Source organism: Typopeltis vanoorti, chromosome 7 (assembly GCF_054136105.1).
Source record: "Typopeltis vanoorti isolate ZY-2024b chromosome 7, IOZ_Tvanoo_1.0, whole genome shotgun sequence".
In the NCBI taxonomy this organism is placed as follows: domain Eukaryota; kingdom Metazoa; phylum Arthropoda; class Arachnida; order Uropygi; family Thelyphonidae; genus Typopeltis; species Typopeltis vanoorti.
Window position 1 is genome coordinate 14,394,266 of NC_143555.1, and position 23,046 is coordinate 14,417,311.

Below are 23,046 nucleotides of genomic sequence, written 5' to 3' on the forward strand. Positions count from 1 at the left end.
TTCACCAAACCAGATAACATCCATTCTCTCCAATTTTCATATAAGTGATCTTTAAATGGCTTATTCAAGCTGACATCAAGTGGCTGCAAAACGGAAGTTAGACCACCCAGTATGACTGCTAGGTCTGTACGTAGCTCACGTACAGACCTAGAAATTTCATATGCTTGCCTCTGTTAAATGTGCCCGGAACATATCCCAGACTAGCATGCTTTATTGATGTAACAAGCTACCTGGACGTATGTTCCATACTTGATCAAGCCACAACTGAACACCTTCATCCATCCAACCTTTCTGATTGGCGCAAACAATTACACCTGGTGGAAATTTCATATGCTTTGGAATTTTCTTCCTTTTAAATATCACTGTTGTCTTTAATTTGGTTCCATCTGCCATGAATGCTAAAACAACAGTTAAATGCATTTTTTCATGTCCCATTGTTTTTATGAAGACACCCTTTTCACCAACTGAGTTTAATGTTCGATTCCCAGGCATATCAAAGTACATGGGCATCTCATCCATATTACCAATTTGGGAAAGTTCATATCCGCAATTTCCAACACTTCCGTAATTTTATGATAAATTTATGGAAGGACTGCACTTTTTCTTCAAGCTGCTTTGGTAACTTCTGCATAATTTTTGTTCAGTGTTATAATGTTAATGCTTTGTGTTCCATAAATCTGTTGCACCACCCAGGCGAAGCAAGAAAAGATACCTGGTGTGTACTTGAATTTACCATTCTTGAGTTGTAGAGCTCGAAAACTAATTGCATTTCTTGTTACTATAATGCCATCTTGTCGTTGCATCAAAATCCATTCATTTAGCTCTTCTTCGAGTTCTGGAAAGGATGCTACATCTCCACGGCTGGCACATTTCATTTTGGGGATTTTTTCAAGACTGTCTTTTTGCTTATGCTGAAGTCTAATATTATTCTCTGCTACACCAAATTCTCCCATAGCAACACTGTTATTATGTTCTTCTGCAAACTGCACAACACGAAATTTAAATCCTACTTCACAAGATGAACGTTTACGTTTCTGTTGGCTCATTTTCAGGCTAGGTTTGTTTAACAAATAATATTTAAAATGAACTGTGGTTAAACCGATATACCTAACAGTGCTCTATCATTCGGCGACAGAGAGCACATGCACAGATACAATGTGTGCTCGGTTGCCGAATGCGAGTGGGTCAAGTAGATTTGGTTGCATAGACATTAGGTAGTATATATTGTGTGTGTAAGTCTAATAAGATGTTATTTTTTTTAGGATCCGCATATAATGCAAACCCCTAACTTTCAGTAGTATTTTTATCATAAATTTTTCACATTATACGCGATAATATACGGTATGTTTTCCATGCAGTATCCTGTGAAATGCCTTTGCACAAAGTCTAGAAGTATCATATTGTAGCTATTTTGGTTATTCAATTCTGCTCAGTTTATTATAAGATGTAAGTAAATTAGTAAGACAGAGGGCCTGCTTTCACAAGGTCATGCTGCTCTAGATTATCTTATTCATATACACCACTGCTGAATTTTACCTTTAACAAACTTCACTCCTGAAATATTAATTGGCTGTCATTGAGTACTTCTGTCTTGAGGCTACCTTTATATAATGGATCCATCTTACCCTCTTTCCCCTTCTCTCAAATCTTGCAAGATCTGAGACTTATTTTGAACAAATTTATAAGAGCCAATGTCAATTCTCTTGTATATTCACATAATACATGGGATGTATGTCATCCAATCCCACTATAATATTTCACATTGATATATTTCAATATGCTGAACACCTCCTGTTCATCTACCTCAATTTTGACATGTATCTCTGTCAAATCAACAACTACAAAATATCCACCTTGGATAATACTCTTTTACAAAATGATTATTCAGCAACTCAAGTATTTTTTTTTTTTTGCCTCTATCACCTTCTTTGTTGTGATATTAACCATTGTTAATATCACTTTTTTTTTTTTTTTTTTGCAGGTCTTGCTTTATAACTACTTATACACTTAACCCCAACTTGGTTTTATCTTCCTGGCTATGGGTATGCAGCCTGATACTGCTCCTCTCAAACCATTCCTGACCACTTTCAATGCACCACTGGCATTCTTTTTTAGTGACTATTCAAGGCATGAACTGTTCCAAATGCTTTCTAATTCTGTCATAATACCAAGTTACAATACAACAAATCCTTTCTTGACAGAGAATTCCACATGTTTAGCAATCTCCCAGAACAAGACAGCATTGGTCACTCTCCTGTTATTGAATTATTTACAATAATTCTCAATGAAGATAATATATGATTTTAGGTATGAGACCTAAATATATATATAGGTATGAACTAATTCAGAAATTAGCTCTTTTAGGTATGAGACCTAAAAGAGCTAATTACTGAAACTAAGTTTCAGAAAATTTTTGTACAAATCTGTCAAATATTAACACTTACCCAGGAGTTTTTGGTATTTCTGGTTCAGTTGTATCTTCATTTCTAAATGAAATGAAATTCAAATATATATATATATATATATATATTAATCACTTGAATATTTGATATTTCAATTTCAAATGCAATAATACCTCTTATAGATATAAAAGATATGTAACAGTATCATTGGGATTATTTCATTATCAGAATCATGGTTATTATGCATATAACTAAGTTGTGCTTTGCTGGAGTACAATTCAAGATGGTAGTAACACTGTTAGAATGACAAAAAGATGTGGCTGAACCATGGAATGCACTGCCTGATAGAGTGGTGACAACAGGAACATCAATGAGTGGTATGGTTGACTTGGTGTTTCCCAGGAAAGACCTCCTGCAATGAGTCAAACTCCATGGAGGCCTGAATAATTATTATCTAAAAACATAGAAGTCTACAATCTCAGGACACAAAAGTTACTGTAAGGAGGAGGAAAAAAAAAAGAGGCAGAAGTAGTAAAATATGTCACTCTATTGAGAAAGGACATAACTGCAAATGAATCAATGAATAGGATGGAATGATGCTCAGGTGTATAGGAGAAAGGATATAACTACATTGCACTTGAAATAAGCATAGTGTGAAAGTATTGTTCAGTAGAAGAATATTTATAGATACTAAGAGGATATAAGTGAGCAATACATGTGTGCAAGCACCCTTCACAGATACCTGCGGCTGAAGATGTATTGCAATTTAAGTATATTAATCACTGAAGTAAACAAACAAGACAGTAGTTTGGGCAATGGGCAGCTTGATTTGTCAAAAAATAATTGGTATTAATAGAAACTGTTTGACAGAAGAACAATGATGTTAAAGTAATGGACATAATGGGATATTACACTTTTAGTAAGGAAATAGAGGGTGAGAGCGAGAGAGACAGAAAAGGAAGGGGGAGAGGGTATTGCAGATGATAGCTGAAGAAATGCAGTGAACAAAAGCAGATCTTCAAGAAGGAATATAGTATTGAGGGAAACAATTTGAATAAAAGCTACCAGTACCTACAGTTGGTTGCTGCTATACACCAGGAGATGAATAGGTGGCAGATGAGTTCAGGGTGAATAATCATTATGCTGGTCACATAATGATACGTGAAGAAAAAAAAGGAGAGGAACAGAAATGACGAATTTATGTAATAAACAGAAATTCCCCATAAACAGAACAGAAATTTATGTAATTACAGAAAAACAGCATGTGATGGAAGACAATGAATTTCAAAATGTTGAATCTGGTGAGTGCCAAGGATCAGACTATTAAGAGGGTTACCATTGTCTCCTATTGTGAAGAATAATTATGTAGAATTATCTGGAAAGCAACTAATCATATGAAAATTTCATGTAATTGTAAGTATGGTTTTGTACTTTTCTCCAGTTGGTTAGAGTAATCATAAACTGATCGCCTGGATTGTGGCTAGCCATATATAGACTTCTGCGAGGAAAGGATTTATTTGGAAGTACAAGCTTAGGATACAGCTTGGAGCTATACAGGGTATAAGGAGTTGATTGGTAAGAAATAAATGCTGCTTGGGAACTAACAAAGAAATACATAAACATCAATGAGCATATGTATTTCTAAAAGCTGATTAAGGTATAAAATGGATAAAATGAGAGGAATAAGCATGAAGGAAAAGGCACCTTGGAGGTAGAGTACAAGATGAATAATGGTAACAATTAGTTACATGAAGTGTATAAAGAGCATGCCAGGAGGTACTCCTGGAATGCTCTTTAGTAGGACAGCAAAAATGAAATAAGCAAGTCGGGCAAAGAAAAACCCTAGCTGTTTTTAAATATGTGGAAAGTAGAGTGAAGAATGATTACAGTAAAATGATGTTAATGAATAAAAATTCCTTTAATTTAACTACCGACTTACAACTCAAATAAAGACTAAGTATTGCTTGATATAATGCCCTGCTGTCACCATACAACTGTAGATTTTGAATAGATTCTGTCTTGGTACCTTGTCATAAGCCTTTTCTAGATCTACAAAACTTCTGTTATATTCCCACAATTTTTCAACGTCATAAATTGAAAATCTGATCCTGACAGCCTCTATTTGGGCTAAATCCATCATCAAGCTTTTATTCCACAATCCTTCTCAACCGTTTCTCAAGTATACTTGCGTAAATCTTACCAGGAATGCTCAGTAGTGTTCCCAGCAAGAACTCTCAGCAGAAATACACCATGGTGATAGTAATAACCTGTTCATGTCCTGAGCAGAAATCCAACATTTGCCATTATTATTAGCTTTTCTCCAAATTTTTCCAAAACATTTTTGTATATCTGACAATCATTTCCTACTCTGCCATTCAGATCCCCAGCAAGGACCAATTTTTCATTTTGTCAGCTCTAAAGCCTCAAAAATTCCTCCACTTCTACCTTAAAACCTTCTGTGGGAGGACCATAGGCTCAAATAAGTTTTTGTCCAGTCCCCATTCTGATATTTGCCCGCATCACTCTACTTGCAATTGCCTGCCATTCAAGATTAGCATCATATTTCATGACCAAAAAGTTTATTATGTAAATTTGAAAATGGCAGACGGATAAGGAATGTTATTTAATCTGTGTGTAATGAAAGAAGGAATCCAGTTGTGTGCTGATGATTCAAAACTGGAGAGGTAATAATTATGGAAAAACTGAGTTTCTGCTAGCTGATTTACTTAGTGAGAAGGTGGGCAAAGGATAACGATTGTTGGTTTAATATAGAAAATTATGTACTTTCGGATGAAAAGATTATAAGCTGCTATTATACAGTTGGAACTGAACTGCATGAATTTGATCTAAAGATATTTGGAGTGATTGTGGGGAGCAATTGCATTAAAGTGAATAAAACAGCTTATACAATCACTTGAATGTTAAAGAGCATGCTGAGAAGGAACTTATATTCTTCTCTACAGTATATGGTCTAATACAGCCTTATCTGGAATAAGGCATGTATTGCACAGATATGGTCATTTAGTTCATTTTTTTTTTCTTAATGTGTTGAAAAGAATTTAAAGGTTAGTAACCAACATAGCTGCTGGTCTTTAGAATAGGTTCTCTCTGAGGCTGAAGACAGAACAAAGTTCATGTCTTTGCAGTTAATAAGCTACAAAGTGCAGCTTATGAGGATCACATCAAAGGCCTAGCTAATTTGGCTGAACATTCTATTAGAATAAATGCTAATATTCCATCTGTCTCTATTGCAGAATACTGATAAGAATTATATTATATATAATAATAAAGAAGATTCCACAGCAGTGGAAAGAACCTATGGTAATCTTGCAAAGATGACCGATGTATCCAACTACCCATTAATCAGTATCTCAGGAGTGATGGTGAAGATATTGGAAAAGTTCGTTAGGGCTGCCATTCAGAAATGAACTGACAGAGAATCGCTACTTTGCAATGAACAGCATGGGTTTGCTAAGGGAATGCAATATTTCAGCAACATACTCAGATTCTATAATAATGTTACTATTGAGCTAGATAAGGGGAATGGAAATATGACACATTTGGATGTTGCAAATGTTGGATTCTGAATATATAGAGATTTGAGTAATTAATATTTGCTTCAGAATCCAACATGATCTTCCATCACATAAGCTAAACTGGTATTTATTATTTAATGTAAATCACTTGTTTATAAATTAACATTCATGTAACTACCTTTAAGTTTATTTAATATTTAATTATTTAATCAAGGATATGTATTAATAGTGAAAAGAACTCTGTATTAAAATATTATTAAGTTTATTTTATTCATTGCTACGTTAATATCATAAGAATTTATATTCAACATTCAACTGCGTATTAACTGAAGTGTAAATATTCTTTATTTGTTCCTGTATGTAGAGGTATAATGTTGTACGATACCTCAGTTTTATTATATTTTGTTTTGGTTGTCATGGAGACGTACGTATAGCTAGCACGAGTTTAGAACAGTGCGTGACAGATTAGTATTGAAAGGCTGGAAAGGATTTTAGTTGAAGAGAGCACGAGAACAATTTCAGCAGGAAAAGGGGCATATAAGCTAGGAATGCTGAGAAAACAATTCATTCGGGGAATCGTTTTCTCAGCGAGTGAGATAACAGCGAGTTGGCGAGTCACTCAAGTAGCTAGTGAGCGAGTAAGTTGCACAACAACAAATAAAGCAACGGAAGATAGCAACGTAACAACTGGATGACTAGCAATATTTTTGTTGGGATTTAATTTCAAGACCGACTTTTCAGGGACACACGGAAACTTGAAGCATAGCACGGAGTAACTAAGAGAATAAGTAGAGGCAGCAAGGTTGAATTTAAGCGATAGCTGTGTTAAGAGATATAGTGCCTAAAAGATTAATTAAATGCCGGAAGAATATTCAAGCAACTGTGCATAAAAACTTTAAGTTAAAGAATTACTGTGTTACCTTAGTTCATGAGTTATTTGTAGAATACTGAATTGGTCAAGTGATGTCAAAGATAGTACAAGTGTTTTGTTTCGTGCAAGAACCTTTAACTATGTAAATCGTGCTATTAATTTATTCAGGTATTACTAAGAAGATTTGTTTAATGAGTGCTGTTAATTGTTTTAAGTGAATACAGTTATAAAAGACTTTCGTATATAAGTAGATGAACAAGGAAGATTACCGGTAAGAATTATCCAACTTTTGATGCGCCTATGCGGAGATATGAGTGTGTTTCTTCTTAAAATATTCCTATAATAACAGTAACTTTTTGCGGAGATTAGCTGGAGTGTGGATTTAAGTGTATACTTGTGAAGTGTTGTTGCCCTTTTATTGTATTTTAAACTTGAGTAACTGAGATATTAGTGTAATTGATTGCCAAGGAACTTTATGACATTGAGCATTATTAAGTAGTTAGATGAATTGTGTGAAGGCTGTATTTCAGACAACAGATTAACCATTGCCTGAAATTGTACGACTATTACCAGATGAGCCATACTGTTTATAATACCTTATTCAGTGATTTAAACTAAAGTGTATAATTTGTAACCCTAAATTAAATATTTGTTTTGTTGATCGAAAGTTGTATTTTGCCTGAATCTCTTTTACTGCACCATTCATAAAATATTCGAACCAAAGCGGGAGAATTAAATAAGTTAAATAAACTTGGCCTGTACATAATAACAACACATAAAAGGGTAATAGTTGACAGTTGGTTTTACTTCAATTCTTGGACTAATTCAGATATAGAATGGTGTAGTCAATAAATACAAATTTTCTCTATATTTGGATTAGAAATCAACTAGCAACTTAATCTTTTGTTTAAGAAAATCGTAATGACAAACTGATGGATCCAAAGTATAGATTGAGACGAAGTAGGATCCAACACAAAGAACTTGGACAGAATATAGCATAGAAGACTGAACCCATATACTCCATAAACTGGAGTATGAGTTTGGATTATAAAATATTAGCATGGATAAAGATGGCTGACTAACAGATAGAAAAAATGTGATATATGGGGTGGGGGGCTGCAATATTCAAGATAACAAGTGGTGTAACAAGAATCAGTCTTTAGTCCACTGTTATTCAATCTGTACATTAAGGAGATTGAGAAGGATTTGAAAGGTGACATACAGTTATTTCCAGGTGATGCAAAGATAGGCAGTGTAAGCAAGAATGTTGCTGATATGTAGTACTTGTAGAATGATTTGAATAGGCTGGAATAGTGGGCATAAGAAAATAGATGTCAGTTCAATGTCAGTAATGTACTTTAGATATCCAAGTTGTATTATACTGGCAGGATTATACTAAAAGAAACTGATCAGGCTAGGAATCTTGGAGTGTTAGTAGATAGGAAGGTGAAGTTCAGGAACTGTTCTGATGCATTGGAGAGCGAGTACAAAGGAGAGTGTGAAAAATTAGGATTGTACAGTACTGATTATGAAGACAGAGAATTTGTAGTCTGCAGACACTAGCAAACAGAAGAAAGAGGGAGTGATATAACTGAGCCTTACAAATTTCTGATAGGTCATACAGGATTTCAGTTGGAATTTTTTTTTATTTAATGGAAGGTGAGTAAAGGACTCAAGGGCATCCAGGGAAGTTGAGAATGAATGCCGTCAAGAAGAGGGTTAGGGATAGATTTTTCTCTCATAGAGTGATGTGTGACTGGAATGGATTGCCTTTGGATGTTGTGTGGATGAATTCAAGAATGCATGTAGTACGTGGCCTTTCTTGATGAGTCCCTGACTTCCTGGAGGTCTATCTTAATAATAATAAGATTTGAGAATTTCTATATAATTAAGTACAGTTCACAAATACTAATTTTACATATCAAAAATTCCATCAAAAAACATCTGGCATGATATATACATCAAAAACTTTGTAAACATGTCCTTTGTAAAAGGCACAGGAAAAGAATTCAAACTTGATGCATAATGCGTAAGACAAAATCTTACACATTCAGCATCTGCACCCCAAGTTAAACTAGCCAGCTTCTGCATTATGTTATTATGAGTTTTTATTTTCTGAGCTACTTTCATTAGGTGTTCATTAAAGGTGAGTGTTCTATCTAGGGTAATACTTAAATATTTAGGTGTATTGTTAAAGTTCAGTAATGTATCTCTGAAGAAGACAGTAGGTTTGACTAGTATAGTTGCACAACGATGCATATAGAGAGTGACCATAAGGTCATGACTTGGGAGGTGGCTAAAGGAGTCGAATTTACAATTAAGACAGGGTATATGTGGAATTACCGGGCTGGTAAGTATGACAAGCTTAGGTGTGTGCTTGGCTCAATGCCATGGCATGTAAAACTGCAAGGGCTGGATGTTGATGGTGCATGGGAGGTGGTCAAGAACTGTTTGCAGGAGGCAATGGTTGACTGTATACCAAGAGTCCGAATAATAAATCAGGTAGGGGTTAAATGGATGAATAACACTATTAAGCTTGAGCTGCAAAAAAAGAAACAATTGTGGAGGGAATTTAAGGAGAAGGGTGACCATCAGGTGCATGAACAGTATAAAGCTCAGGCCAGGATGGTAACAAGGGTGGTAAGAAAAGCAAAAGCAGATTACGAAAGGAAATTGGCCATGCAGGCTAAAGAGAATCCCAAACAGTTTTTTCAATATGTTGCAAGTAAAAGGAAAAATGCTCATGGTAGAATGATCTTAAAAAATGCTGAGGGTAGGGAGGTAACTGAATCAGTCGATGTTGTGGAATTACTGAGCGAGCACTTTGCAAGAGTATATCATCCAGGTGGTGGCTTTGCAGAAATGGAGGAACCAACAGCTTATACTGGAATTGTGATGAATGAGGTAGAGGTAACTAGTCTATTACAGAACCTCAATGTCAATACATCTGTGGGATTGGATGGTATACCAGCTCGTGTCGTACGTGAAGCAGCCAAAGAATTGTCAGTGCCCTTGACCATTATGTTTAATTTGAGCCTCAGGACTGGGTCAGTCCCAAGGGGGTGGAAAGAGGGGAAAATAGTTCCACTGCACAAAGGTGGTTCCAAGGCTGCTGTTGAAAATTACCGGCCAATCAGCATAACAGGAATCATTATCAAGGTCTTAGAGAAAATAGTCAAGAGGAAAATACAAGATTGGATAGAAGAAAATGGGATACTGTATCGGGGACAGCATGGTTTTGTGAAGGGTAGGTCATGCCTCAGTAACTTGCTCACGTATTATAACACAGTGACGGCTGAACTGGATAAGGGTAATGGGTTTACAGTGATTCTGCTGGACCTTGCTAAGGCCTTTGACAGGATACCACATGGAATTCTAATCAGTAAATTGCAGCATATGGGAATGGACATAGGGTTGGTGAGATGGATAGGAGGGTGGTTGACGGAGAGATATCAGAGAGTGGTTTACTCAGGAGTAGAGTCCACAAGACGGCCTGTGACTAGTGGTGTACCACAAGGATCTGTTCTTGGACCACTGCTGTTTAATTTGTTCATAAATGATATAGGAAAGGATCTGAGAGGAACAGTTCATTTGTTTGCGGATGATGCGAAGTTGGGTAGGGCAATAGAGAATGCAGATGACGTCAAAATTTTGCAGGATGATTTGGATAGATTGGAGGTCTGGGCTAGGGAGAATGGATGTCAATTTAATGTGGCAAAATGTAAGGTTATGCATTTTGGGGTGAAAAGATGGGAGGCAGTTTACTGCATTGGTGGAACCGTGCTCCAGGAAATTGATGAGGCACGAGATTTAGGAGTGTTGGTGGATAAGGAATTGAAATTTAGGGGACACATTGCAAAAGTGGCCAAATCAGCTCATCAAATCACTTGGTTGCTGAAGAATACGTTGACAAGCAGAGACAAGCAGGTTATTGTTCCTCTGTATCGAGCCTTGATAAGACCTCATCTCGACTACTGTGCTCAGATTTGGTCACCTAGGTTTCTTCTTGATGGGGAGGAGGTGGAGAGGATCCAGAGGCGAGTGACCAAGATGATAGCAGGTCTGTGGAATGAACCGTATGAGAACAGGTTGAGGATTTGTGGGTTGCAAAAATTGGTTGATAGGCGGAGGAGGGGAGATATGATTGAGACATTCAAATTACTGAAGGGTTTCTATAAAATTAATTCAGAAGATATTTTTGAGAACAGGGCTGGTTGTGGGAGGACTAGGGGACATCCATGGAAACTGGGCAAAAGTGTGGTTAGTAAAGGTGTTAGAGCTGGGTTCTTTACTTTTAGAGTAGTGAATGAGTGGAATGCGCTCCCTGAGTCTGTGGTGGATGCTGTGACAGTGAATGAGTTTAAGGCGAGGTATGATAGATACTGTATGAATGTCGAATAGTTGTGATGAAAATGATTTGGGGCCTCCCTCGATGAGTCTAATGACTCCCTGGAGTTGCCCGTAATAATAATAATAATAATAATAATATTACCTTTCCTGGATTTGCATTCTTCTAACTGTTATACACAAGTCTTTTAATACATCAGACATGTCTGTGTCTTCAGAAATAGCAGTCAGTGCTGAGGAATAGGTATAGGATTTCTGTAAAGTAAAGTATATAAAAAATATAGCATCATGTTTTACTTAAATAGTTGCACTGCAGTAATAGGTATACAACTTATTTATATACCTATATAAATAACAGTTTGCTGATAAATAAGAAAATACACTGTTGGAAGTAATAACAATGATGACAATCTCTTCAGACTGGGTATTACACAACATCCACTAACTAGAGGCATTAGTTGTTTTGGTTGCAATTCAACTAACCTTCACAGCATTAGTTGTTTTGGTTGCAATTCAAACTAAGAACACACATTGTAGCAAAAAAGAAAGAAATGGGGCTGAATTCAAATAAGCCAAAAAAAAGTTTACTTCTCATTCAAAATAATCCTGAAAGGACTGGACAAGCAATGATACAAATCCATTGAAAAATTGTCAGCTCAAGGCTTTAATTTAGTTCTACTGTTATTCTTTTGAATGCTACAAACAGGTAAATCAGCATTGTTTGCTTTTGTAACAATTTATTCAGCATTTCATTAACATTATTTTATTTCCAGTTGGAAAGAGATAAAACTCTACTGGATCTGAATACAAATCTGGGAAGTAAGGTGATGGTTGAGTACCCCTGTTGTGAGCCAGAAACATCTACATATTGATTGCAGTGCAAACAACGTGTATGCTCGTGGAAAGGCTTAGACGTTGGTTATGCATTTTTACTAAATAATTTAAGGAAATTACAACGTAAACTAGGATATACATTAAAATAAATTTTAATATACTTCCTATGAAAATGGCAACGTGATGTTGCCGATATATTGGAACTTAAGAACAAGACACGTGCACGCAGCCACAACAAACAGTAAATGAGGAAGAAGCAGGAAATTCTCCTAAAGTCCTGATGGTGCCCCCTAGCAGTCAATGTTGGTCTTCTGAAGTAAGTTTCCCAAATTTGAGGCAGTCTCATGCAGCCAAATTTGTTGAGGTATGGATTGTTTAGGGCTGAGGCTGATTCCATGAAGAGCCTTTCATATTTGTATTTACTACGGTGTATTAACGTGGCTTTCTTCCACCGCATTCTATGGCAGGTATCCAGCACATGGTCAGCAAGACCAGAGTGGCTGTATTGGCGAAACCGGATGTAGTCATTGTGTTCTGAAATTCTGACATTTGCTGTTCTGCCTAAGCTTACAGCTGCAAGGGACCTGGTATATACCAGGTAGGTCTGGGGGGGGGGGGAGAAGGTTGGTCTTTAGTAGAGCAGATAAGGGATACCAATTTTTTATATGGTCTGTAACAAGAAGTTAAGTCATGTTTTTTTTTAGGATTTTTGCAATTTTTTCCGAAGTGCCTCGAACATAGAGTATGGTGATGGATTTAGAGTAATCCTTGTTGTTAAGGAGGGGCTATGGTTTACTGGTTTCAATATTTTTTGGATTTTTTGGGGGGGAGGGGGGTAGAGATTGGCTGAGAAAGTGTTGAGAATGTGGTTTAGTTCTGTGGTTAGGGCATTGTCATTTGAACAGATAAGTTTAGCCCTGTTGTGTAGTGTCTTAATTACTCCATATTGTTGTGAGGAGGGATGGTGGGATTGTGGTGAATGTGTATCTGCCTGTATGGGTGGGTTTTCTATATACTGAGAAAAACCAAGGTTCCATCAGGCTGGCAGGTGACTAGTGTGTCTAAGAAAGGAAGGCGATTGTTTTTTTCTTCTTCCAGGGTGAATTTGATTCTGGGGTGTTGGGTTAGGAATGGGAGGAGTGCATCAGAGCCATGTGGCCAAATAGCAAACACATCAACATAGCGAAGCCAAATGGTTGGTTTTTGTGGGGCAGAGTTTGAAGGCTTTCTCTTCAAAAGCCTCCATAAAAAAGTTGGCCAAGAGTGGGGAGAGTGGAGAACCCATGGCTGTCCCCTCTATTTGTTTGTAGAATTTTTCTTGCCAAACAAAAACAGCCTCGTTCATTGTAAATTTTGTAAATAAGGAGGAGACATCAAAACTGACTATTACGTCAGTGTGTTTGAGTGTAAGGTTTTCTGTGCTGGGTTTGAAGTGGGCCGAGTTTTTGTGTGTGTGTGTGTGTTGCCAGTATAGTGTGAGAGAGCTTTGGCCAAATGTTTAGCTAGTTTGTATGTAGAGGAATCAATGCCATCCACAATGGGACGTAATGATACATTTTCCTTATGTATTTTTGGGAGTCCATAAATACAAGGGGGGGGGTATAGAGTTAAATGGTTTTAATTTGTTAGAGATTTCCACAGGCCAAGAAGTGACCTTATGGAGCCTGTGGAGTTTTCTAATTTGCGAGTTGGTAGGATTGCACTCTATAGGGAAGTAAGTAGCCTGATCTAGCAATAGAGATAGCTTACCTGTGTAATCCTTTTGGTTAAGCAATACTGTGGCATTCCCTTTATCAGCTTTGGTGATTATTATTTCCTTGTTTTTCTTTAATTCTAGTAGAGATTTAATTTATGATATGAATTGAACATGGGATACGACACCTTCCAAACCACGTCGCCAACGATATTAGACTGGATGTGGCTTGTGTTCTGACCAAAGCTAAACCACCAAAAGCCATGCCCAGTAAGGAAATTAAATCTCTACTAGAATTAAAGAAAAACAAGGAAAAAATAATGTTTCATCTTTGATTCTTTAATATGTTAATTTCAAATTATTGATGAAGAAAGGAGTTTACAATGCAATATCTTTCCATGTGAGTTGGTTTCCTGTAGAAAATGATAACAGTGAAACACTGTTTATAATAAAAATTCAGAATATTGTGAATAATGACACCACATCCAAACTTCAATCTTTTCATGATTTCACAGCATTATGGTTGCAGCAGAATTGTTATAGATGTATTTTAGAAGTTCGATGTACAGGGGTTCAACATCTTGTTTCCCTAGGGATTTTGTTCATTAGTTCATTTGTCTTGACTGCATCAAAACCTTTTTCATATTCTATGAAAGCCAGACAAAGGGCTATGTTGAATTCATTACATTAATCTAATAACTGTCTTAGTGTGTGGATATTGTCCATGGTGCTGAAAGCCACATGAAGAAGGAGAGAGCATTTATTATTATCTCATCTGCATATTTTAGTAGTTCAATGTTGATGCAATCATTGCCTTATGCTTTGTTTTTCATTAGTGTTTTTAGTTCCTAATTGTTATAATTGAGGTAAGATTGAAGAGCATCTCTATGTCTTAGAGTCTGGTATTAGTTGGTAACTTTGAGTCAATTCTATGCAAAATTCTGTAATTCTATTGAGTATGTTTTGTGTCCCTAGTGATTATGCCATCTTTGTTTTTGATAGCTATGATGTGTTCATCCTGTGGTCATACTCCTTAAAACTTTCATGTTTTTTTTTATTTTTATTTATTATTACTCAACCTTTGTAGCACCATGAGACATTATGAAAGGACTAGTTCCACAATGCCAATCACATCATCTGAAATTTGTGTATTAACTACATATTCACCACCCACTCTGACAATGCACTCCAGGCATCTATTATGTAAACAAATCCCTCCTCATGCTCACTACTTCCTTTTTGCAACATTCAAAGATTCTTTGGGGGTTGCCAAACTTCCTGCGAGGTCTCAGAGGAGGCCTAATAAAAAAGGGACTGAAGCAAGTAGAAGGGGTCTCGGTTCCAGAATTGCTGTCAGAGAGGAGGCCGCCCGGTCCAGAGTCGCCGTGAGAGAGACTGTCCGGATCCACGTTGCTTGAGAGAGGAGTTTCCCGCTTCCAGACAGGAGCTTCTCGGTAACCATCCTGTTGTTCCTCTGATAAATACCTCTCTACAGCTGAAATTTCTAGTCATATCACTCTTCTTTTATTTATACTCTGCAGATAGCTCTTAATCTACTCTTCTGGCTAACCTTCCACAACCCTAATATCATTTCTATCATCCACCTTCATACCACCCAATGCTGGGTACCAAGTGAATGATCATTATGGGTGACTTAAATTTTCCAAAACATTGATTGGATAGAAGAAAAATCTCATGATAAGAAAGAACAGGAATTTATTCAATTGTTGTGAGACAACGTTCTCAAACAGCATGTGAAAGAAGGAACTCAAGGTCAAAGAGTGTTGGATTTGCTCATAGCATTAGAAGGAATCTCTCAAGAATATGGCTATTTTACCACCAGTTGGTGAAAGTGATAATGCAGTTCTTTCTTGGGAAGTATCTACTTGTTTTGAAGCTCCAATTAAAACAGGTTACATGCTGAACTACAAAGCAGGAAATTATGATCAACTTCAAAGAATACTATCTTTGGTCCTGTTGGGAGTGAAATGAATGTGCAGCCTTATTAAGCAAGAGATCTACAAGAAGATGTGGAAAGAATATCATGAGAATAAGAGAGTGGTTATGAAATATATAAAGCTCAGGCCTGAAAAAAATGAGTCTTGTGAGAAAATCTAAAACAGAGTATGAAAACAAATTGGCCATGCAAGTTAAAATCAATCCAAAAGAATTTTATCGTTAAGCTGCAAGCAAAAGAAAGAATGAATGTGGAAGAATATTGAATGCAAATGGTACACACGACTGTCAGAGAGAACATGGCAGCATCCATGGAAGTTAAGGTTGTTCTCAGTCAAGAAAGTGGTAAGAGCTAGGTTTTTCTCCCAGAGAGCAGCGAGTGTGTGTGGAATAATTTCCCCTTAGGGGTAGTGAGTGCATCTCGTGTAAATGAATTTAAGGGAGGTATGATAGCTGGGTTGGATACAGCCTCCCCCCGATGAGTCTTTGACTCCCTGAGGTCTCATATAATAACAATAATTTTCCACAGAATAGTCTGTCTCCTCAGATTACATTCACAAGGTAAATGTCAGCTAAAGGCAGAAGTGACAGTTTGTCTTTTGTAGGTGGCAACAGATGAGAAATTTTCTTGATAGGAAAATACGTGGGGGAATAAGGTGATACACTTTTGATACAAAATTCTAGCAATTGGTTCAGAGATACCAGAAATATATGGGATTGGAACCCTGCGGTCTATTGAAGAATCATGAGGTGTTCGAACATAAGAGAATTATCTGCTGGATTTCATTAGGGTTGTAACCATTACATTTCATTAAATGTTTTAATGGTTACAATTCCATTGGAAAGGGAATAGTATAATTTCACTTGATTTCAACATTCAGCCAGTCAATAAATTCTTCAATAAGCAGCAAAATAATTAAAATCACATGAAAATAATTATTACAATGATTCTAATAAACAATTTTTTTTTATTAAAGACAACATATGTTTCCATAGTACATAAGGTTCCCTTTTAGGAGGGAGATACACCATGAGTTCTGGAGTCCAATTTTTGCAACTAATACTAATTTTATATATATAAAACTATATACATGATATTAGTATTAGTACCAGAAAATATTTTATAAACTAATCCACAACTGAAGCAGAGGTTCAGACATGGAGAAGAGTTTTGTTTAGCACATACAAAACAAATGCTTTACTTGATAACCATTCACCTCAGAAGCACTACTGATCACGAAATGCTACATAACAGAAATGAAATTCCTGTTATGTAGCATTACAGTGTATAAATATACATATTAATAGTTCAATCAAATGTGTCCAGATTAACCCAATAAGAAAACCATTAGTAGTATGCACACAATTCATCACAGTATACAGGTATGCAACAATGAAAATAATGTTCAGATAGGAATATTTAACATTTTTATGGCAAATATTTAGCCTATTTTTGTTTAGGAGTACCTTTTTTTATAATGTCATTAGCTTTTTACTCAATTTTTATGAGCACTAAACATTATAAAAAAGGGATACCTCCTAAACAAAAATAGAATAAATAGCCATATAAATAATAATATTTACTTAGGCATAACATGGAAGTTTTCAGAAAATAATTTATTCAATGTTCTTAAGAACAATGAATTATTATCTTAGTACTTTAGTAAAATAAATAATTATCTATTAAAATTTGGCTAAATGATTATTTAATATAGGACAAGCATGCTATGCAATTGCGACTTTCTGAGTAGACAGCCATGTAGTAAATTTAGTTATTATGCTCACTAAAGCTAAGTGAAAATTAAACTACTTGCAACTGTTTTACTTACCATTACATGAACAGTAGATTGCATAAACTTATATGATGTTATATTTCCACTAGCATCTAGGGCCACTTTAAGTGTAATACAGGGTCTACATACAAATAAAAGAAGTGGTATTAAAGACTATATGTACAGAATAATTAGAAATGTATGAAGTAAATCAAAAGATTTACTTCATATTTATTGTATATTTATTCTGTATATTTATTGAATGCAGTAACTTTCCCTCAGTTACCAATAACACTGAAGCACCTTAGTCCAGTTTTGATCATACAGGTATTATTTTACAGATTTATTTTTATTATCTTGGAAAGAATAAAATTAAGAACATACTGTATATTGAAATACAGGATGGATTTATGACAAACAGGGAAGAGAGGGTATGAGCCTACATGTATAAACTTCATGACTGGAAATGCAGATATGCATTTCCAATCTGTTTTATAGATTTATTATAATTATTTGCAAGTGCCCACCAGAAAAAATTAATAGAAACGTGTTGATTGCTGAGAAAGAGTTACAGGAGTTACAAAACAAATACACAGAATATAAACAATAGCCTTATAATAATTTCCAAAAAAGTTATTAGTGGGTAGAGAAAAATATACCCAAACATTACAAATTAAAATATAAAACCAAATTACAGAACATGCAGAATTGGAAAAGTAACAAGTGAATATACCTAGCATTACTGAGACAAAGAAGACAAAAAAAAGGTGAAATTAGTATTAGTATTTCTAAATAATAAGTATAGGATGTTATTTTTAGGTAATAATGATCAAGGATAGAAAGTATTAGTGATAGGATTCAACACTGAATATGAAGATCAATTTCTTGATGAAGGAAGGGTTGTATAAAGTGCTGGTTTTCATGTGCTTTTAATGGTTAGCTAAATAGGTCTTTCATGCCAGAATAATATGAAAGATCATAACCAAGCTCTAAATGAACTGTTGCAATTAGAAGTGTAGTAAAAAAAAACAAAATATAATATCTGACAATATCAGTCTTGCAAGCAAGATCTGGAAGAAAGTTTCTGGCTAGTAATATTATAAATTTAATAATGCAGTACTATTATAGTATCAAGCATACTCCTTGAGGGTACTCTAGTTGCACTGAAATAAGTGATATTTCATTTTTTAAAAAAAAAAAATAAGCAAACATGAAGCAGGACAGTAAGAAGAAAAATAGCCAAATATTAAGAGTAAATGAAGGTCACTATAAAAGGGATGGATGCTCAATGTTGATGTTTAGTGGACAACACACATCTGGAGATAATTTTAACTAGCTAAATTTATTTTAGCTAGTTAATTAAAGATTCAAGTATTAAGCAAATATCTCACCTTGGTCACTAGGGCATCTTCATGGACACAATAAAATGCATAAACTTCATGAACAGATTTTTTAAGATTTGAGAATGTAGTCTGGTAATGAATTCCAGAAACCAGTTTCTCTGATTTACATCTTCTGTATAAAAGAATCCCCCATCCAAAAAAAAAAAAAAACTGCATCTGGTGATCATATGTGCTACTACCATTCCAGGATGGGAGACCATGTCATGGATAATCAGATCTGGTGGGGAAGGGGAGGTTCCCTTTCCAGAAATTTCTGACTATTATTACTGAAATCTGCCACAGCATTACAACTTTCTCTACAAGTGAATAAATTTGGCTGCATCACATTACCAAAATTCTGAGCTATTCAACTGGCCTTCAGCAAGATTACACCATCACACCCTAGAGGGCCCAAGTTAGGACTGTATGAACTGCAGGAGTTACAAAACAAATACACAGAATATAAACTACATGTATATGCATGTAACGTATTTCATCGTGGCTAGTTACCTCAGTGACCAAGGCGCAATACTTCAGATAATATACGGGCTTACTAACTTAATAGCTAAACAAATTTGGTCACAGAATATCAATGCGAGCAAATCAGTGTCTAAGCATACATATCAGATTACAAAACAAATAAAAAAAAAGGAAGAGCTGAACTCACCGCGTACTACCTTCGTTTAATGAACATGAGTTTTCCATAAACTTCCTTGGATATAAATCCATCTATAACAAATATATTAATTATAATTTCAAAAAGTAATATTTCAGTTATGTTTACTTCAGATGATACGCTTTACATAATTATTAAATTATCTCGATGGATAATTCTAGAAATATAGAATTATCCATCTAGAAAATTATCAAAAAAAAAATAAAAATCTAAGAAAAGCTCCATTTAAGCTATCTACAACTGATATTAACCTATGGTTGTGAAACGTGATAAACAAAGGGAGATAATAGAAAACATCACTTTTGAAAGAAAAGCAATGAGAAAAATGCGAATTGTCTTACAATCAAAATACTGAACTGCATGAATGAAGACATAATGAGGAACTGTGAAACCTGTTTCAAAGACCCAACATCCTATCAATTATAAGAAGCAAGAGAATTGAGTGGTTTGGTCACATAGAATATAGATACCAGTTACTAGATGACCAGAACAAATACTAAATAAAACTGACAAGAAAAGACACAGAAAGAATGGATGTGGTAATCAGACTTAAGACTGCCGGACACTTTACACCAAATATAGTTTTTACACTGGACCAATGGTGAAACCTAGTGATGGTAGCATTAGACCTAAATAATCCATTAAGGCTGAAAAAGAAGATGAAGCAAGAACTTTATCTTGCAAATGTGAAATCATTCACAGCTGAAGTGAGCAGAGAATGTGAGATAATGGCGAATGAGCAGGAGGTATTTGAACATTTAAGTACATTTAGGTCATAAGACTCCATGTGTGACAAGATATTTTGAGAAAGATGAAAGGAGTTAACTACAGCCAACAACTTGTTTATATGCTGAAGTTTTCTGTGTGCTGAATTAATGAGGATGAACTGGCAACTGAGCACTTAACAGATCAAACTGTACTCTACTGGCTTAAACCACAAATACAAAAACATGACAAGATTTCATGCCAGAGCTAGTAGAGGTGTCCACTTAAATCAAGTGTAAGACGTGGTGGGGGAGCAGCTTTCTCCAACCTTATACATCATCTACATGGTTCACATATGAAAGAAAGTGGCATTAAAGCTGATATTAGAAATGAAAGTAAAGAACTATATATCAAATATAGTTCTTTACTTTTTGCAGATAATGTGATACTCTTAAGCACAACAACAGCAAGTCACCAGAATTCTCTACTTAAAGAATAACAACTGGAACCAATGTTGCATAATAATCAGCAATAAAAAAAGACCAAAGGAAGATGCTAAAGTCGCTGAAGAATGTGGTGGTAGATTTAAGTTGTACTAAAAGGTGTTTTTAATCCGTGTATATTGACTTCTGTTGCAAATTGTGCTGAATTTTTTTCAGTGATACAAGTGTACCACTGAAGTAGTGCTGCTTTTGGAGTTTAATTGTTTATACTAGGGGGGCTCTGCCCCCTTTCACCTATGGCACCCAGCCTCTGGTGTTCCGGATTGGTAAGCCGGTTCTACTTGAATTCTGATGACTCGACACTCAGGGTAGCCCGAGTTTCAAAACGTTTCAAATAACTTGAAAAAAAAAAGAAAAAAAAAAAAAAACGTGACACAAAAATGTTACAGCTACATCTGTTTCAAAGCTGACATCACATCCATTTCCAATTTCAGCTTATTTTATAGTATAGAGTAGATGGTGTATTTTTGGTTACCAAGAAGGTGAGGTCAGAGTCAGGTGCATCTGCAGTGGAAGAAAAGTTTTCGCTTAGTTATGTAGTATAGTTAAATAGAGTTTATGCTTTAACTATACTATGGCGTAAGTAAATCAGCTTACGGTAGAGCATATAGCATAGTATAGTGGTGTTTAGTTTAGTATTTAGTCATAGGAGTTCCTTGGCATTATTTGAATTATGACAGCAGCTCCAATTGCTAATGGCATGTCCCCATTTAAGGACTACAGGTAACCCTCATGTAACGTGGTACTTAGACAACAGTCTACAAACTTAGTAACCCTTTCTCTTTTAATAATTTTTTCAACTCGTGAGTATGTGTTGCCCAGGCATGATAATGATGAGCTGAGCACAAGAGCAGTAATGATGAGCTGAGCACAAGAGCAGTAATGATGAATAGCATAAGAGCCAGAATGTCAGAAGAGAGGATTAGAATATGTGGATGCTTGGACGGCATTTCTGCCAGAAGGGAACTGTATGCAAGGACCGCTTACATTTGAATGAGGAAGGCCATTTTGTTTTCTGAATGAGACTATGTATTAATGCAGGGAAACTAGAATTACCAGAGTGGATGGTAGCATGAGTGGCCTCTTGTGGGTGGGTACAAGTGCTTGGGGGGAAGGCATCATGTAGCCATGCTGAATCCAGTGGAGTCTGGCGTGGATAATGATAGGTATAGAAACAGTGACATTTTTATGCTTTTTAATAATGCCAGGAGTATCTAGAATAAAGGAGATGAATGGGTGGTGCTGATAGCATCAGCCTGGCCAAAGATTGGGACTGTTGAAATGTGGGTTATATTTTTTGGTGGGACATGCTATGCCATTGCATCTAGGTATTTTTAATTGCGAAAATTACTATTCCGTTGTTCTGGAAAATGAAGTTGGCTAGTTGTATGTTTGTACACATGATGGTCATCATCCAAGTAGCAGTTATTTATGTGGAGGAGATGCAATGTTGACATGAGTGTTTCAAAGAGAGAGAGAGAGAAAATACTGACATTGGTTCGTTGTTTTCGGCGAGAGGGAGACCAATGTCTTTTCTTTCTCTGGAGCTGTGGTTAGCATCTTTTTCTTGATTATTGGAATCCTGTACCCTTTAACCAATTCCTTCTGAGCCTAGGCTGCCGGTGGTGATATATCAATGCTGCTCAAGCTTTTATTGAGCATTGCTTTCAGGAAAACTTAAGTTATCATGAATTCCCAGACCTCAAAGGCATACCACTGTAGGAATAACAAAAGGAACAACAAAATTTTAAAATAACTGCCTAGCTTTGCAAATTTAAAAAACTAATTTTATAACCTGATAGATCAGGTGCTTATGATTATGCTGTGAAGTTGACTGAAGAACTAAACTGCACAATATCCAAGACAGGAGCGACATTAGACATGTCTGTTCCCTTCCACATTGAAATGAATTGTGATTGTGTGCATTTTTTAACCTGTATAAAAAATAATATCATTACACAAATATCTTCATGGGAACTGAAACCTCATTGCAGAACACCCTCAGTCATCATTGATGACTGAGGGTGTTCCTTATTTCTCCTTAACTCATTTAATAACAAAAAAACAACTGCTTCAGACAACCCTTTCTACTATTCTCAACTCTTAAAAATTCCCAATGTTTCTGCTGCTCAACTGAATTATATAGCCCACAAAGCTATAAGAATAGTATGAAAGCAATCCTTATAAAAATCACTCCACGGTGATTATCATCTTGATCATTTATTTCTGAATTATCTCCACCACTTCTGCATCAAAAAAAGATCTAAACAAATAAATCTACGCATAGCACAGATGAAACCAGATTAGATCTCATCTGATAGTGAGAATTGCAAAAGGAACAACATTGAATACACAGCTATTTAGAGCAT

The 23,046-nt window shown here is 35.7% G+C and overlaps 1 protein-coding gene across 5 annotated transcripts in view; it reads right to left on the minus strand.

Annotated features, from left to right (window-relative positions):
* Positions 1–23,046, minus strand: part of LOC150104496 (exosome complex exonuclease RRP44-like) — a 136,742-nt gene that overhangs the window by 55,267 nt on the left and 58,429 nt on the right. For all 5 annotated transcript variants that reach the window (XM_090395672.1, XM_090395670.1, XM_090395667.1 and 2 more), the window contains 4 exons: positions 19,461–19,522; positions 17,469–17,553; positions 11,302–11,411; positions 2,445–2,486 (listed from right to left, as the gene is read on the minus strand). In XM_090395672.1, the coding sequence (XP_090251798.1) occupies positions 2,445–2,486; positions 11,302–11,411; positions 17,469–17,553; positions 19,461–19,522 (299 nt within the window). The remainder of the gene's footprint in view (positions 1–2,444; positions 2,487–11,301; positions 11,412–17,468; positions 17,554–19,460; positions 19,523–23,046) is intronic.